Below are 18,914 nucleotides of genomic sequence, written 5' to 3'. Positions count from 1 at the left end.
GGAAAATGTGACAAACCGACCTCACCTATATGTTCACAATAGGTATTTTATTTATGTTGTCAAATAAACAAACCACTAACATGATGGTCTTTAGGTCTACTGATCCACATTTACGAATAATTAACAATCAAATTATATAAAGGGATACATGATATATTGGTTTAATTTACAGATGGGGCTCTGTAAATTAAACCAATAATAATCATAGTTGTAATAAACTCAATTTGTATCAGCCCTTTTATTCACAAGTATAGTAAACACTTTAAAGAAAGTAAAAGCAGATAAAACAAGTGTTAATGATTTTATTAAATGCATTGTGACTGGTTATTGTGACGTAGCTGTGATCATGACCTATCAATACTAATGAGGAAGGGATATATTTATCTGTCACTGATCATAAGAAGGAAACTGAGTAACCCTTGAGTAAGAAAACAAGGAAGCTGTACACACTTCAGTTAGGAATTACACAACTGTACTGTCTGTGTGTGTGAAATACATTTGACACAAGAGGGAGCCAGTCTAAAGGTTTTCTCCACACCACCTCGGCTTCTACCAATAAAGTGTATAAACTGTCACCAAGCGGATGTCTTGGAGTATGCGAGGCGCTCAATAAAGAGGCCGGGGCCTGGTGTTCAATTATTATTAGCATTTTCTAATAGTATGTGCCTTACTCACGAATGATCCATTTATTTATTTTGTTCCAAACATTGATCATCATTTTGCAGACGGCTGATCAACTTTTCTGACAGAATTTGGAATTGAATGAGCTATGGGAGAAACACTGTTTACCTAATGTTAAGCCTTTACGAAATTAGCACAAGTCACAGGGACACTCCAAATAGTAGTATCACTTCTAACCATAAATAAACAAAACACCTATCATTCCCTCCCCTCCCAACACCGACAAACAAATGTTATTAGTACCAACATGTACATGGCATCATAAGGCTGAAAACTATGATTATGTTTAATTATGTATTACAATTAATTAGTTGCATTGGCTAAGTTGGCAGAGTATATTATTAACCTTGGTGAAAATATCTGATGGATTTAATCTCTAGAAGAGCCATATGAACCATTTGTCTCATCCAGTGGGCTGGTCGTGAATATTCATCCACACTAATCGCTGATTGGTCTGCGTGCTCTGTGACGTAGAGCCGTCCTCATTACATATTCAAACAGCCTCTCTCTGCCCCGCTGCAATAAAGGCAGATAGCGGACCATGGGGAGCAGGGGAAAACTTGTTATACTGACATGTTAGCGCAATGACTTTTGAGTAACATCTAACTGGGACGAGGCTCCCGGCGTGAGGAGGACAGGGCCCTTTACGGGGATAAAAAAGGAGCACTTGCCATCTGCCGGGGAACGAAAAGCAAAGACGGCAAAAGAGTTGAGACCTGTCCAAGAATCAGCGGTGGAAAATCCAGTTTAGCCATTTGAATTGAAAGATGAGCTTGTTGTCTGCCATAGACACGAGTGCCTCCGTGTACCAGCCTGCGCAACTTCTCAACTGGGTCTATCTTTCCTTACAAGACCCCCACCAGACCAGCGCCTTTGACGCATTCAGACCCGAACCCAACTCTTCACACCCGGATCTCAGTTTCAGCAAGACTCCCGCAGCGGCGGAGCTGAGCTCGTCCCTGAACTCCAACTATCTCAACAATTTCTTTCAGCTGCAGCGCAATGAGGTGAAACATGCATGCATACATATCTGGAGTTATTAAAGTTTGTGAGATTTTGGTTGAATTTACTAACCTATCGCAAGCAACCGCGTGATCTGTTGACTGTGCAGCAAATGTTTTAACATGTACAGTATGGGCTATTCTGGTAGGATACACTAAACCGCCATGACATTTCTAATATAGACAACAATTTCAAGGCCTTTTGTTTATTGTTTAAACATATAAAATAATGTATTCGATTAATAAGTATTGTCATTCTTTCACAAGAAAAAGCTTGGCTTATGAGCCCACTGTAATATTATTATAAATGAGGGAAATATGAACATCATGATTCCATAAGAGGTTGGCCTTATCAGTACACAGTGTCTCTATAAACTTACTGATTCATTAGTTATACTTTAATTGCAGGAATATTATAGGATTGTTTGGAATCAATTGAAACTTATTAAAGCTTGATCTATAAATAAAAAGTGAAATAGCTAAATATCACAACAAGGTTTCTAAGTATACAGAATTCAATTCCTTATCCCTAAGATGTTATTGAATAATTCAGATGAATTACAGTTGAACCTTAAGGGAAAGCTGTTGAGCAAAACTATGTTTTAATCAGATATGTGTGTGAGCAGAGAGGTAAAGAGGGACATATGGAAATAGACTGCCCTGCACGCCTCTGTCTGGTGAGAGGAGGCCACTGCAGCCTCCTGCTGATGTCTGCTGCCTCTCTCCTTCAAATAGACCAGGTTGTGCAAACAAAATCCATCCTTGTTTACATTTTGACTATTTTTGTAGTGCAGTGTAATTTTAGGGGCAAACATGCAGATAATGTATGCATCGAGCTAACCTGATACTGCAGACCATACTGTGCAGAAAGGAGCCCCATCGCCACACACACATACATACAGCACACAGGAAAATAAGCACATACTGTGGGCCAAATGGCAGTGTAAAGACTTTAAAGCAAGCCTCCCAGTGTGTTGAATAGACTTTAGTTCAGTTCCTTAGATCTATGTTACCATGACGCTATGTGTTGGAAACTGCAGGAAACAGAAGAAGATAGATGGTGTATTCACCTTCTAGAGTAGTGTCCATTATTATGGTGGTAACCATAGAGGCCCTTTGAAGTTATTTAACATGAAACAGTCCTCTGAAAATTGGGTGTGCACATTATACATTACACGCAATTGTGTAATGCCATTCAATCCGCATGAGTAGTATAAGTGTTTCAAACTGAGGGAAGACGTCGTACAGTCTGGAAACAGTTTAAGGGGTGGGGGTATTTTGCAACTTACTTTACATGCTAAGCCAAGTAAAATAAACCTCTGCAGAGATTTGATGATGAGATGACTAATGCAGAATGGTTGTTTTTACAGTGAAGGATCACACAACAATCCACTTAAATTATAATAGAATAATTGGTTGTTGATCTGAAACACACACAAATCAATTGTGCTTACCACAGTCTCAAAGCAGACATTTCTTTCTCCTTTGTAACCAAGTTCAAGGCTATGAAGACACAATCTTAAATGTGACATGTATTTATTCTGGATTCATCTAACTCTGTATTCATTTCCTGTGGAATGTATTATACCTCAAATCAGCACGAGACACCACTACTCAGTGTATGTGTGACACAGTACCAGTGTCCTTAAAGTGATACCAATACCAATTCGATACCAATCATGTCAATGGAAGCATTCAGTTTCCAACACAACTTCTTGGCTATGATCAAAACTGTATAAAAAGTGTTTTCTTCCCTACATCTTGATATAAAAGGGATTGAATACAGATATTGTTTGACTGAAAAGTTTCCATATTATTTGCTGCCAGATTATTTAGGTAAATACACCAATTCACAGCCCCAGTGAATGCTAATGGTACCAGTTAAGTCCTCATCGTCCAGGCCACTGCATACATTCACATCCATCGCCACACACATAAACACATATACACACGCAACCTCCTGCTGAGTCTCTCACTCACTCACTAAGTCACTTACTCATTCACTCACTTGTTCACACACACACACACACACACACACACACACACACACACACACACACACACACACACACACACACACACACACACACACACACACCACACACACACACACACACACACACACACACACACACACACACACACACACACACACACACACACACACACACACACACACACACACACACACACAAAATAAACAAACCCACCATTAGCAGATGTGTGTGAAATCAGTTTCCTCTGGGCTGACAGTCGAAGGTTTTAAGCCAAACTGAAGACATTTGAGGAAGACAAAGTTAGCAAAGTGTTCTGTTTTATATTTGTTGAAATAACTTTACAACCTGCACTAAGAATTAAGTTTAGCAAGAACAAAAACATGCACATGGGGAGATAACACAGTAATACACATGGCAGATGGAAAACATGAGAAACTATGCATGATTTACGATGACTACATGAAATAAATGAACATGAGTTTAAAACTGGAGCTGGTTAGCAACACAATCTCACAGCCCGCGGATAAAGATTTGGCGTTCAGCCCTGGCCAAGTTGCCAAGTCTAAGGTTTCTGCGCTGTGCAACATTGAACATCTACAGTAACATTATTTCCCAGACATAAAACTGTGACTGAAAAAAAGGCATATCCGTCAGCTTAGGATGAAGAGTTCAGTTAATCATGTTTATGTACTCAGGGATGTTTCTACTTGTTAAGGGTGTTTCAAATATTTGTCATTATTGCATTTCAACTATTAAATGTCATGGCAGATGACCATTTAGAGCTTCCTGACTAAAAAGGAAAATGCCTGTGCTACAATCCACATCATTTCACACTGAAGTCAATTCCTGCCTGTTGTTCGTGGTAACATTTCAACAAAGGAGGATAGGAATGAGAAGGGAAATAAGGAACTGCTGGAAATGCTTTCCTTGTTATTAATATTCAGAGGGCATCTCCTTCACTGGGCCCTGTGGCATGCCACACTGCTCCCTGTGGCTCCGAGCAGACTACAAACACTGACCATGGCTAGTTTACCGCCAACAGTGCATGGGGACATTGCTGATGTTCCACAGGCTGGCGAGGAAACATGCCTCCCATCTTGTTTACAATGAGTCATCCTCTGTAAAGTCCTGTCTTTCTCTGTGGACATGCTCAGTACTTTTCCAGCTCATGAGCACAGCTGGGCCTCTCGCCAGATGTTCTGAATTTAATGAGAGAAATGATCTTGGAGGGACCTCTTTTTTTTTCTTCCTTTTCTGGTGCACCAGAAAATAAGACAGAGACCATGCCAAAGGAAATTGGGGATTCATGTGTACATTTTGAACACTCCAATACGAAACCAGATGCAACATTGGATGTCGATATTATCATGTATGTGGTAATGTTCTCAGTGTATTATGTAAGTCAACAAGTCAGACTATGAAACTGAGGGCAGGGAATTCTATGTGGATTGATTATGAATATACCTTGAGAGAATATGTTATACATGGCAAATTAAAGAGAAAAATAAATGGCGAATACAATATTAAAACTGAAACTTTTTTTGTATTTTTCTTATTTTCTAGGCCTTAAACAACAACGTATATAAGAATGTGTCACCCTATGGCTCCCTTAACAACATCGTGGATGGACTCAACACCCTGACGGACCATTTCTCAGACCTTTCCCTTTCTTCAGAGCCAAGGAAACCAAACAAAAGGCCCCCACCCAACTACTTATGCCACCTGTGCTTCAACAAAGGCCATTACATCAAAGACTGCCCTCAGGTGAGACTCAAAGCACACACATTTTGAATAATCTATTCTTAATGTGACACAAATAGCTTACATTGCATAACTGTGTGACTTTAGACTTCTTCAGTGTCTATTCAGTTGGTTTGAAAAGCCAATGATGGCGCTAAATGCTGTGCTTGCTGCAGCCAATGTCTCTCTCTCTCTCTCTCTCTCTCTGATCTGACCTACTTGTTAAACAGGCTGGCCTCTGTCTTCTGTAGTCATGTGTGTGTGTGTGTGTGTGTGTGTGTGTGTGTGTGTGTGTGTGTGTGTGTGTGTGTGTGTGAGAGTGTGAGAGTGTGAGTGTGTGAGAGTGTGAGTGAGTGTGTGTGTGTGTGTGTGTGTGTGTGTGTGTGTGTGTGTGAGTGTGTACGTGTGTGTGAGTGTACGTGTGCTTATGTGCATCTTAATGCCACAGAATTATACTACAAGTTATAACTGTGATGAATAAACTTGTCCAGTTAGTTTCAGGTTCAAAGGTCAAACTATCTGGCTTGGCGTTGGTGCATCATGTGAGCCGAGTTAGCACGTTTTTAAGAAATGAAAATACACAAAGAAATACAGAGTGTCTTTTGTGACATGGTGCTGAAGATGTATTAATGTGCAGAATCACAGCTGTCTTCTTTTGCCAAGTTCCCCACTGATTCAGTCTGTCATGATAGAGGGTTTTTTGTGAGGCTCCATGCTAAATTGATCTCAAGGTCGAGGCATTGAAGTTGCATGCACAGTATTGTAGAACAAATTGGATGCTGTCATCTCCCGAAATATGAACTAATCTTGCAAAACACAAAGATATTTTAGGGTTTTGAGCAATCCCAGTCAGTTAAATGTAAAAATGTCTGGGCAGAAATGTCTTATAAGAATAAGGCCCTGGTTTGGAGCCTTACTAAATGCTACAGGTTGATAAAGTGCATAAACATCTATTATGAACTAGGGAAATCTTTGTGCACTGTAACATCTGCATCAGTAAAGTGATATTTTGTTGTGGAGTTGTTGGGGAAGGGATGGACTATGCAATTGCTGTGGTGTATCTGTCACTGTGATGTTATATAGTGCCTCGTAAAAGGAAAACTCCATGGATGGGACTAAGGCCTGGAAGTGGTCTGATTTCATAGTAGGAACACAATGTCATTTTCCATAGGAATTGTGGAATTTTTGTTTTGTTGGAATCATGATGCCTAATAATCTTTTCTCTCTCTTGCTGTCTCTTTCTGCCTCTTCCTGATTTCTTCTCTCCCTTTTCCTGGGGTGAGGTGCAATAGCCTAACCGCAGCCCTGAGTTTATTTTGCATGGAATGGTAATGAAGAGCAGATGTGAGATTAAAATGCTTTGACTCGCTTTATGACATATGATGACTGGTCTCCGGAGGTGTGTAAATGACCTGTGTCCTGATGAAATATCTCCTGGACAGCTCTGAGCTGCAGTGTGAGAGAATTAGATCATCTGTTGACTAATCCAACAGGAATAGTGGGTCGCAGTGTATCATTCAACACATAACTTTGTTTTGCCTTCATGTAATTCTTTAGTCGTTGATGTCAGCTTTGATCAAATGATACTGATGTTTAACATTGGAGCAGATGTGCATTTTAACATTGGAGCAGATGTGCATGTAATACATAATCTAAGGTGTGTATGACCTTTTATTAAACCTCATGCTGTGTATATTTAAACTGAATTTCTTCACTGTGCTACTCTCAAATGGAACAATTAAATGGTATTAAATACAGCTTTACACTAGAGGCTGGGAAATCACTTATGCTATAGATGTAAGCATGCAGGGTTGGACCTCAAAATCACTCGGCACTGTCTCCTGGTTTATATTTCAGCCGTTCGTTAAACTGCCAACAGTAACTCAAAAAGCAGCAAAGTCTCTAAACAGGCCTCCACACCTACAGTTCAACACCATCTCAGATATTTAGCTCTCTCCTGGGCTTTATACTCTCCGTAAATCTACCTATCATTTGTGCTACATCACTTACACTATTGCCAAGGCCATCAATATGTGCCCAATCTTACTAAACCACCCTAAGACCATAATATCAGATGTGACAGGTCTTGAAATTGTTTTAAATCGCAAAAGTGTTCAACCTACCGTTTATGTCCTACATTATTACTGTGTTTCATAAGGTGCGGTGATAAATGATGATGTGCGCAGGGAGTCTTTGGTAAATGCCTGTACTGGAATGCATTGAGGATGAATGTGTTCTTACTAATACTTTGTACTGTCCAACGTGTCTTTGCCAATGAAAACAGAGGCTCCTGCTTCACAGAGCGCCTCCAAGCATGTCATCCTGGTCCAGCATGGAGAATCACATTCTGAATACATAAACAGTCTTCCTCATGTACTTCACCTGGACATGTTTTATTGTGTTGTTTTTGTGCTGACTTTTATTGTTGAGTGTATAAAAGAGTTTATGAATGGACTAACATCACATTTATTTGCTTTTATATTAATTTAGAAGGAAAGATTAGTGAAATACTGTATTTTCCTTGGTTCTATGAATGAAACATACCAAAGCAAGTAGCCTATTGTCAACTAATAAGAAATCATGTATTTCTCTGTATGACAGACCTCTAGTGTTGTCCAAAACATATTTACAGTAAAAAGCCACGCTGTCGCACTGGATTATCTTTTTCTTCAGACAGGACTGTACACCTGTTTTGCCATTTTTCCTGCTCTTGTTCAGCCTCCATCCATCATGAACCACGATCTAAAATATTATAGTTCAAATGTGTCAAATCACTGTTTTGTGAGTCAGGTTTTTTTATATATCTGAATTATGATTTAATTATCAAAAGATTATAACATGTTGGCCTGGTTGTGCTGAATTCCCCTAGTTCAGAATGATAGATTCCTGGACATGTTTTTTTTCTCCTCAGAGAAAGTTTAGACATGTTGAAACTGGTAAAATAGTTCTTATAAAAGATTATAAGCCAAAACCCAATTTACCCCTGCCAAACCTTTTTCCTCTATTTTAACTGAAGGAGAGTCAAGGATATAGACAGTGGTGGACCCATTACCGTAGTCACTGTGGTTGATGGTTTCCCTTTTCCTTCCAATGCTTGGATCTCAGGGAATACGAGTTATGCACTTAAATAGTTGAGGTTACCAAAGTGTTTATGCATTACTTTCAATTTAAGACCGTTTTTTGTTAGAACGTGTTAATATTGGAAACTTGCAGTAGAGGGTTGTGGCTCTGCTGAGAGAATACTTTTCAGTGAACTCTTGGTAGTTGAGTGAAAGCCACAGGCCTGGCAGCAGCTGCCTAGTGCTCCCTGTCATGGGGAGAGATGTGTTATGTAAACTGGCTTTTATTCGGAAAATGAGGTCGCTCCCCCAGTTATGAGCAGAATGCCCCTCGCCGCCACGCTTTGGCCCACTTCCAAGATGTCTTCCACTTGCACTCATGATTTGGTTCTGTTCAACAGGCTAAGCCTCTCGACAGTTGGCCCTACCTCATATTTGAGTGATTACATTGATGCATGGAAGGACATCTTCTTGCTATGTCTCTCTGTAGAAAGATTAACTCATGGAAAATGTATTTTCCGGAATGCAGGTTTGTGGATATGTGGGGGTGGCTGCTGCTGTGTGTGTGTGTGTGTGTGTGTGTGTGTGTTGTGTGTGTGTGTGTGTGTGTGTGTGTGTGTGTGTGTGTGTGTGTGTGTGTGTGTGTGTGTGTGTGTGTGTGTGTGTGTGTGTGTGTGTGTGTGTGTGTGTGTGTGTGTGTGTGTGTGTGTGTGTGTGTGTGTGTGTGTGTGTGTGTGTGTGTGTGTGTGTGTGTGTGTTACTGTGCCCCATTCCTGGTCGCAATGCATTCCCCCAGTTCAGAATTATAGTTTCATGGAAATGTTTTTTTTATTCTTCTGAGATATTTTATATATGTTGAAACTGGTAAAATACTTGTTCCCATAAAAGATTATAAGCCAAAAATAACTGACATGACATCCATAACTACTTCTGCGTTCACTCTTTTGTTTATTTCTTTTAGAAGTATTTATCTATAATATAATAATTCAATTTCCAAAGCATAAGTGTACTTATAGTTAAGGAGCTTGGTTTATCTGCTTGATCGGGACTATTCCATTTACTGTATCAATCTCATTTAACTCTCAGCAAGAAAGCTACAAAGCACATTTCCCAAATGATTAAACTTGAAAGTCAAATGAGGCTGCGTCTGCACATTGTTCATTGCTTAGATAAAGATAAAATATTTGGCGATGATATACAGATTTGTTATTTTGTTATTCTGTGATATAAATAACATTTATCATGCATCAAGCCAACGACTTGATCTGGGCCAAGAGCATCACAGCTGATCCACAGAGAGCGCTTTACCAGGATGATGTAATTATTGTTCATCTGGTGTTTTGTTTGTATGTGTGTGCACAAAGCAAACATTTTAGACTTTTATTTCCTTCTGACTTCTCCTCCACATATCTCTGTAGTTAAATCTGAGTGAGTTGACATGGAGCAAAATGTGTCCCATGTGATACATATGCTGATGTAATTTAATCCTTCAAGTGACTGTACTCCGCTGATTGCATAAGGGTTGAATCACTTTGATAAGTATTCAATTTGCTGACATTTCCTCTCATCCCTGTCAGTCATGCCTCTTGCATCTGATCTGTAACTGGGACCATATGCTAATAACTGTGATAGACCTCACACCTCATGTAGTGGTAGTTTCAGCAGCAGTCTGTCCTTTCTGACAAAAGGTCACCATAATCTCCCATAACAGTGTCAACACGGAGACCTGAGGCAGGCTGTGAAGTCAGGGCCTCTTCACACCAGAGTTAAATCACGCCTTGAGTAATGTGTTAATCGACAAAATGTGTTTTTCCTTTGGTCATGGTGATAAACTTAATGACTCGTCATTACTGCATTCTACTTTGTCTACAATAACAAATGCCAGTGGTTGTTGTTTTTATTGTAAATCTTCCACTGATTGTCTGCGACAGAGCCAGTGATATGTTTATGAATTTTGTTGGCAGTCATGCTGAGATAATTGTGAAACCACTTTTTCAGTTTGTTTTTGTACTAGGTGTTTGTGTAGGTGTTGTAACACATATTGCAAGTTTATTAATTGTGTTATTATATCTCTGCAGAGTGCTGTTCGTATAAAAGTATTTTAGCTCTCCATGGGCATAACCAATTTCCTGCTGTTTTTAACTCTAATATTACACTTTTCATTGAATTAGGTCGAATTCTTGAGATGAGTTTCCACCTTTTCAGCATACTCTACCTTTTTTCAATCAATTATATTCAAAGCAAGACTTTAGGGGTTGTAAAATGGAATAAACCGCACTCTTCTTGAGTCTCTGGGGCACATTGCATTTAGCTGACGCTTTCATCCAAAGCGACTTACAATAAGTACATTCGACCAGGAAGACACAACCTTGAAGAAAACAGAATCATATAAGTACATCAGGTTTCATAGAGCCAATCATTTCAAGTGCTACTCAACTGGCTATAGATAAGCCAGTCCTTTATTAGTATATAAGTGCTCTGTTAGCAGTTCTTTGTTAGTAATTCTATCGCTCGAAGTGGAGTCGAAAGAGATGAGTTTTCAGTCTGCGCCGGAAGGTGTGTAAGCTTTCTGCTGTCCTGATGTCAATGGGGAGCTCATTCCACCATTTTGGAGCCAGGATAGCAAACCCACGTGTTTTTGCTGATGGGAACTTGGGTCCCCCTCGCAGCGAGGGTGCAGCGAGCCGTTTGGCTGATGGAGAGCGGAGTGCACGTGCTGGGGTGTACGGTTTAACCATGCCCTGGATGTAGGAAGGGCCAGATCCATTCGCAGCATGGTACACAAGTACCACTGTCTTGAAGTGAATTCTAGCAGTTACCGGAGGCCAGTGAAGGGAGCGGAGGAGCGGAGTGGTGTGGTGTGGGAAAATGTAGGAAGGTTGAAGACCAGACGAGCCGCTGCATTCTGGATGAGCGGCAGAGGTCGGATGGCACATGCAGGTAGACCAGCCAGGAGGGAGTTGCAGTAGTCTAGGCGTGAGGTGACGAGAGCCTGGACCAGAACCTGCGTCGCTTTCTGGGTCAGCTGGGGACGCATCCTCCTGATGTTGTAAAGCGTGTATCTGCAGCAGCGGGTTGTAGCAGCGATGTTTGCAGTGAAGGACAGGTTGTTATCTAGGATCACACCCAGATTCCTTGCAGTCTGGGTCGGGGAAACAACAGAGGTGCCGATGTTGATAGTCAGGTCAAGAGTGGGACAATCTTTTCCCGGAAGGAAAAGCAGTTCAGTCTTGTCAAGGTTGAGCTTGAGGTGATGAGCAGACATCCACTGAGAGATGTCAGCTAGACAAGCAGAGATGCGTGCGACGACCTGGGTCTCTGAGCGGGGAAAGGACAGAATTAATGAGACTTCAATGAAACCAAAACAATTGAGAAAATAATCTTCAAAAAAGGATACCAGCAACTCCATTATATGTTTAACTTTCATTTAAAGTTTTTGGGGGTATGGGAATTTGTTATTCATATAAAATTCCCAATGAATATTTGCAAAAGGATGGTAGGCTACCACATTCACATCTGGAAGGAAGATTGCTCCCATGCTGGGACATTGTTGTTGTCGTCACAGTTAATCAGAAACAGAATAGTGCTTTGCTTGTGGGTGACTTTGTACTCTTTTTCCCTTCACCAATGTCCATTTTTTTCCCAGCTGGCCCTGGTATTTAAGCCAAAACGCCTTTCTCTCTCTGCAGACAATTTGGTTCACAACCTGTAGCTTCCTGTAGAATAAAAATGTTCCTGTCAACATAACAATTCCAGCATAATCTAAAGTCTAATTGATTATATCTTCTTGCCACTTGTATGCCATTCAGACCAGATCTGCCTCAAGCCCCTGGCAAAACATTTATCACGCCTTATTTTGGAAACATGCCATTTAATTGTCTATAATAGATAGTGCTTTTAGTATGGTGCTCATTATTGAATAGTTCAACAGATAATGTGGGTTTAACAGAGCTGTAGACGTTAGCTGTCCCCCTGGGAGGAGAAAGAACATAGATTCTACATCTGTCCTTTTGTTTTTCTGATCTCTATTAAGGCAACCTTCTGCCTTTACAGAAATATACCTTAAGGGAATTCATTTATTCACATTTTCATCTGCCTCCACCAGCTGTTTTCTGTCTTCTTATCTTTGTTTCATTCTCTCTCTCTTTATGCATTCTGCAGTTTGTTAACGCTGTCGACAAACAATCTTTCAACACCGCAGTCACACTTCAGCATTTGTCACGGGAGAGTGTTTCACATTTTACCCCAATGATCTCTGCACCCTGGGGCCATTTCAAACATGGCTGCAGTGTTTTGCTTTGGCATGCAGAGCGTTTGGATGTGTCACTGTCATGGCATGGAGCGCTGTCAGAGAGACACAGAGAGGGTATAGTTCGAAAGCAGAGGAAGGGCAGAAGAGCTGAGAGTCAGCGAGCCAGTGAGAGGGGAGAGGACACTTCCCCTGAAAGGAAATCAAAGTTAGGAGAATGAGACAAAGTGCCGTTTCCTGCCAGCTGGTTTGTGTTCTATACAGAAATCCTGTTCTTCCTCTCTGCTTTTTTGCTGAGACAACAATCACTCCACTTCCTGTTTTGGTAACCATGACACCTAATAACCCATCGCTCAGAGGTGTTACAATTACCTAAGTCAAGCGTACAAGCTGCTCTCGGATAAATGTTTAAACACTACAAAATGATAATAGAGATCCAAACTCATCAAGACACAATATACCGACTTAGTGTCAGCTTATCCTCAAGAAATAAAATGTAACTTCTCTAAGGTAAGGCTTAGCTGACACTAAGTCCATCAGCTGTCTTCATTTATTTATTTCTCCTATCATCCTATCATAAATTCCCTGAGTTTACTGTCCAAATACGAACGATCTTTCTTCATTATATAACACTTTGTTATATGAATCTTTTTCCTCATACTGCTGAGTCAGAAATGCAAGCTGGAGTGAATAAAAAGAAATAAACAATAATTAGTTTGGGGCAACTTGTCTCTGCAGCATGAGAGAAATCAGGTCACCTCTCCTGTTAGAATGTAGTCTTCCTAAGTACTACGTCTACAATATTGATCACACTGAAGAATAATAGTGACAGCAAAAAGGCTTATAAATTAACAACACTTTGACTTGTGTTATTAACACAACTACAGTGTGGTTGGGGTCAGCAGCCATACGCTGAAGCCTCAACGGGATATCTCACTTTCCACAGCGGGAGGAGGGAGGGGTCAGAGGTCAGATTTTCACTACAGCATGATGTCCTGTTAGCACACCGGGGCCAGAGGGTTTGTTAGCTCATACTAAATGCTATCTTGTTCTCTCATGTACCGCCTTTGGTATAACACACTTGTTAAATCATCACATTAGTAATGTCTACACCCGATATGTGTCCATTATTTATGGTGTATAATATATATTTTATTTGTGTATATGAGTATGTTGATTTAGAGAATGTTGTTGTTTACAAAATAAATACATTTGTTTTAGGGAGATTAAATTATTAATCAAATAATTGATCGACAGAAAATATATATGCCTTTTAAAGATGTGACCTAACCCTGGACTTCCGACATGGTACATTGTGTTTCTGTTGATTTTGAGTAAAATAAGACAGATGTCATTTTGTTTTTTCGCAAATTGTGATTTTTGTGCACCAAACATATATTTGAATAATTTGGAAAATGATTTGCATATGAATTGATAATGTTAACAACCGTTATTTTTTAATAAGAGATCCGTCAGGTTGGATCTTTATTCTCATTCTCCCCTATAAAACAAACGCACTGAAGGATTGATAGCCAAGCCTTATTTACAGCTGACAAACACGGCTCATAAGGAATTCAAACTACCTAATTAAGCTACTCTATAGACTTACAGACACTTAACATGAAGTGTTTACATTATTCCTACACCCAACTGTTCCCATAAAATCTCTCTCTCTACTTTAACTTTAATTAGCGAGCTGAGAAAGGTGTATAGTGGAAAGGACTTGAGAACGAGCCGCAGTTCCACACACCAAAACACCAGAATCAGACGGGTAACTAAACATTGGACTTATTTTCACCGGTTGATCGGTATGTGGTCAAACAAACTCCTTGTAGCAACGCCGATTCTTGTCAAATGTGAACGATAAGAGATTCTTAAGTGATATGAAACTGACGGAGAGGACGGACAACCGGACGGACAGACAGAGACACTGTGAAGCTGCGAGCGCTGGCACACAGGACTGGATTTGGTGTCAAGAGATCAGGGACCGACACTGCTAGCTTTGTGTCAGGCTTGAATGGGCACCTTAGGGAGAGACTGTGGTTCTAAATGGGCACCATTGGGGAGAGCCCAAGTGGTGGGAATGGAGGCTGGTAATTAAGGCAGTCATTGTAAGTCTGTAGGATCTGGTAGACAGAGAGGTCAGGAAGGCAGACCTGTGCTGTTCACCCAGCAGGGCCTTCACTGCATTACAGCGGTGCGTCAGACTCAAGTATGTTTTGGTAGAGCATTGGATCTTACAGAGAAAAAAAAAAGAATTACAACAACAAACTATGCAGGCGGTCCTATAGAGTCTGCTTGTATATATGTCAACAGACAGACTATAGGGGCCTCTCCTGTGGTTGATTTTGTAACTTTCTCACCCTCTCTTTATGCCAACTTATCTTGAAGTGTTTCTCTGGCAGGCTACCCCGGAGCTCCAGCCATTGCAGGGATCAGGAATGTGTTAACTATAGATTAAAACACAGTTGTGGTTGATATGTGAAGTCACAGGGGTGTGTGTACCTACATGGAGCAGAAGTGAGCCCGAGTCAACAGTAGATTGTGGCGGAAGTGAGGCAATTTTTTGGAGCTCTTTGAGTGCCATTTCAGGAAGTATAAACAATATTGTGTTTTCTTGACTATTTATACTATTAGATCATCTTCTAAAAATAGTTTCCACACAACAACTTTTGCAATTCAGTATCGGGTGAAAGCCCTTTTTCTATACTCATCCATTTACCCAAAACGTACCCGATGCCAACAAATGCAAACTTTGATTAAAATTGTATTCGTGATACACCAAAAACAAGTCATCTGAAAAAAAATGAATTTCTATTGTGGTTTTGTTGTAAGTGAAAGTAATTTTTAGGAAACCAGGGTGATTGGATTTCCTTTTTTATTGCATTTTCTCTAACTACAGTTTTATTGTAGGTCTCATGCTGTTTCTTTAACTTTCAAGTGGAATTAGATTTTGGTGACCGCCCCTTTACATACTGTAAAAAGCACTAACCTGCATTGCACTTAGATACGTTTTCTCTCCGTCTGCATTCACTACCCTGTATTGTGTCGGGAAGTCTCTGGCAGGGACGAGGGTAGGGGGGAGGTGCACCATGGGAATGTTTTTACAGAATGACCCCTGATCTTCCTTCCAGTCGCAGCAGAGACTCTGAAGGCCCTGCGCCTGTATCTGCTCCAACACTCACTCAGTCAGGTCACCAAAGAGAGGAACAGAGACTGTGCTGTAAACAGATAAGACTTATCAGGGATGCTGGAGACATCTTTTACAGACAGCTGTCCTCTTTCATAGTGTCACAGCAGACAGACAGCCATCCTCGCTATGCGGCCAAAACCTGTCAACGCAATTTATCTTTGAGGATTTATACAGAGAAAGAGCATTTATAGCGAGATCACTGAGAAACCATATAGGGCCATAGGTCGGATATAGCATTGACACCAAGTACACTGAGATTAGCAACACACGTGTGCAGTATATCTGGCAGAGGGACTTACAGAGATATACACACTCCCAACCACATCCACACAACTACAGGCATTACATGCAAACATGGAGAGCAGTTCCTGTTGTGTGCACCTCTGTATGCCCCAGACCGGCACCCAACCTGCTCTTGTCATTCAATGTCCTGGTAACCCAACGCTGCCGTGCAGCTGCACAGCTCGTCGGGCTTAGAGGGTCCAAGGCTAGGAGAGGGCAGGGAGGAAATTCACACCCACGCCCCCACTTAGCATTAGCCCTTAGCACCCTGTAAATGTTGTAAGTGAAGGCGTATGGCAAACTTTTCCTATATCCGTTAAACAGGCAGCTTCTAAGCTGGTGTTAAACGGACCCGGGGTTCTGGGTTCAACCAGGGCAGATTCCAAGGTCCAGTTGGCCTGTACGTGTGTTTTTTATGAATGGAGCATAGAGAGGGGGAAAGAATTCTGTCAAAAACGTCAATTTTAAAATAAAAGATTGTTTTCGTTGGTATGAAGTAAAACACCCACATAATTGACTCTCAGGGGAATCCATCAGTCATCCAAGAACATGACACTGAGATCCGTGGCCGAATAGGAAAGCTGGGTTCTGGAAATCTAGGAATCTGGGAATAGGGTTTTGGCAAAGAGTGTGCTGGCATGGTGATATGCCTCTGCAGCTGTCTTGGACACGAATGACGTGGGTCTGTTACTGAGGAGAAAAACGTTATCGTACACACACATATGTGCACACATGGTCTATATTGCCTGCATGACTTGGTTAGAAATCCACTTCCAGATTATTAGGGAATAAGATGAGAATTTATATAAATAAGAAATCGTACTAATAAACGTTGAGTGTGAACTTAACTGAACTGTATGTACAGTATGCATGGTCTGTAGAGAGAGCGCGTATTAATTGTCAGAACATTGAGTCATCATCAGCTGCTTGCGACAACACATAATACAAGACCTCCACCCTCAGTTTATCAAAACAACCAGAAATCGCAGGTCACCACATTTAATTTGTAAGCAATAACCTCAATAAAGATGACTTAGCAGAGATTTGTTTTAATCTAAATCAACAGATCGCCATATTGTGTCAACATTGCCAAAAATCACAATATAATAATTAGATCCTGCATTGTTTGATCGAAGTAGACAATGTTTTATGATTTTTCCATCAAACAAAGCCACGTAAAGAAAATCTATTGTCAAAGTAAAAAACACATGGATGTAAGAGGGAAGATAAGAAAAGCTGATTTTAATAAAATAATTAAACATGTCATTCTGAGTCAGAGTTTCTTCGATTACTGTAGTCCAATAATCCTGTCTGTATTTTGTTGCTCCTCCTTTTTGAATGGGACACATATTCAAATAATTGAAACCATAACATGTGTATGATCCAGAATACTTCTTGTTCTTGTACAAATGTTTCAACAATTTCTCAGTGGGTAGTTGATAACATTTAAAAGCACTGAATATCTTTTTTTGTATTATTTTCTGGCACAGCCTCTCCACTTATCGACATGACTGACAGCTGTGGGATGTTTTATCTTTGATACAGCTGTCTTGACTTACCTTTTCCCAGTGTGATATCTCAGCATGCCAAAGAACAGACTAAACATAAGTGATATGCCCAGTACTGTTACGGGACTTCAATAGGATAGAATTATGTTCAACCCAGACACTTGTTCCGTTTTAAGATCATTTCAGAAACATGTTGTGTGTGTGCTGTGGCACGGCCTCTCTCAGTAAACACAGATTACAGTATGGTGCACTAACTCAGCCAAGCAGAGGCCGGAATTTCCTAGAATGAACTATTTTGACGTCTTCATTGAGCTGGAAATGGACTTGTGGTTATTCTATAAAACTATTGGAGTGTTTGTCCTCTTGACATCCTCCTCTATGTATCACAGTTAGATAATAAAGCCATTTATAAATGCTTGTGATGTCGATTGTGAAACCGATAAACACACGAGGGAAAAACCTTTACCTCGAGCATTGCTGCTTAACTTAAAATATTTAGCTTCAGGTCATTTTAAATGCATTGCTCTTCACTTGAAATAGACTTCACTGGTGAGATGTTTCAGGTCCATGTGGGTTTTTTTTAATCCCTTTTGGAAGCCTGTCAAGATTGAAGTTTTTACGTAGCTGTGGATCAATTATACTAAGTTATGGTTACCACAAAACACTTTACTTTTCTCTGTCCACTACTACATTCTGCTGCTTTCTTCACAACACCTGAGAGAGGAGAAATGCACCCAAAATACAGCATTGAGCCTCACTGGCATATTTAGACTTGGATGTGCTATTGTGAGAAAACTGCTTTTTATAGTGTAATGAAATGTCAAGCGCGTATGAAAAGCTAAAATAAAGAGCTTCTAGAATATGAAACCTTTTTCAAGAATAGCAGCCTGACCCATGGTGCAGTGAAGGTTCAAATGAGTGCTGGTTGACTAGTGATGGAAAGTCATATCTAATGAGCTCACATACCATTTGCTGTCTAATATTAGAAATACATCATGTATGACTGAGTCTATTTTAATAATGCATGAAACATTTGAACATTTATACATATTGACGGTTTGCATGTCAATGTTTTAGATTTATATGTGCATGTACATATTTAGCACCCAGCCATAGGAAAGTGTTACAAATAGCTTCTTGAAAGTAGCACTGTTATGCCAGCTCTATGCGAGTCACCACACTTGCAATGAATGAAGTGACCAGT

The 18,914-nt window shown here is 40.4% G+C and overlaps 1 protein-coding gene across 4 annotated transcripts in view; it reads left to right on the top strand.

Annotated features, from left to right (window-relative positions):
• Positions 1 to 1,188: 1,188 nt before the first annotated feature.
• zcchc24 (zinc finger, CCHC domain containing 24) overlaps positions 1,189 to 18,914 on the top strand; it is a 31,668-nt gene continuing 13,942 nt past the window's right edge. For all 4 annotated transcript variants that reach the window (XM_034101133.1, XM_034101130.1, XM_034101128.1 and 1 more), the window contains exons 1-2: positions 1,189 to 1,688; positions 5,243 to 5,443. In XM_034101133.1, the coding sequence (XP_033957024.1) occupies positions 1,449 to 1,688; positions 5,243 to 5,443 (441 nt within the window). In that variant the 5' untranslated portion in view covers positions 1,189 to 1,448. The remainder of the gene's footprint in view (positions 1,689 to 5,242; positions 5,444 to 18,914) is intronic.

Source organism: Pseudochaenichthys georgianus, chromosome 15, assembly GCF_902827115.2.
Source record: "Pseudochaenichthys georgianus chromosome 15, fPseGeo1.2, whole genome shotgun sequence".
NCBI lineage: Eukaryota > Metazoa > Chordata > Actinopteri > Perciformes > Channichthyidae > Pseudochaenichthys > Pseudochaenichthys georgianus.
This window is presented reverse-complemented; position numbering and strand designations above follow the sequence as displayed.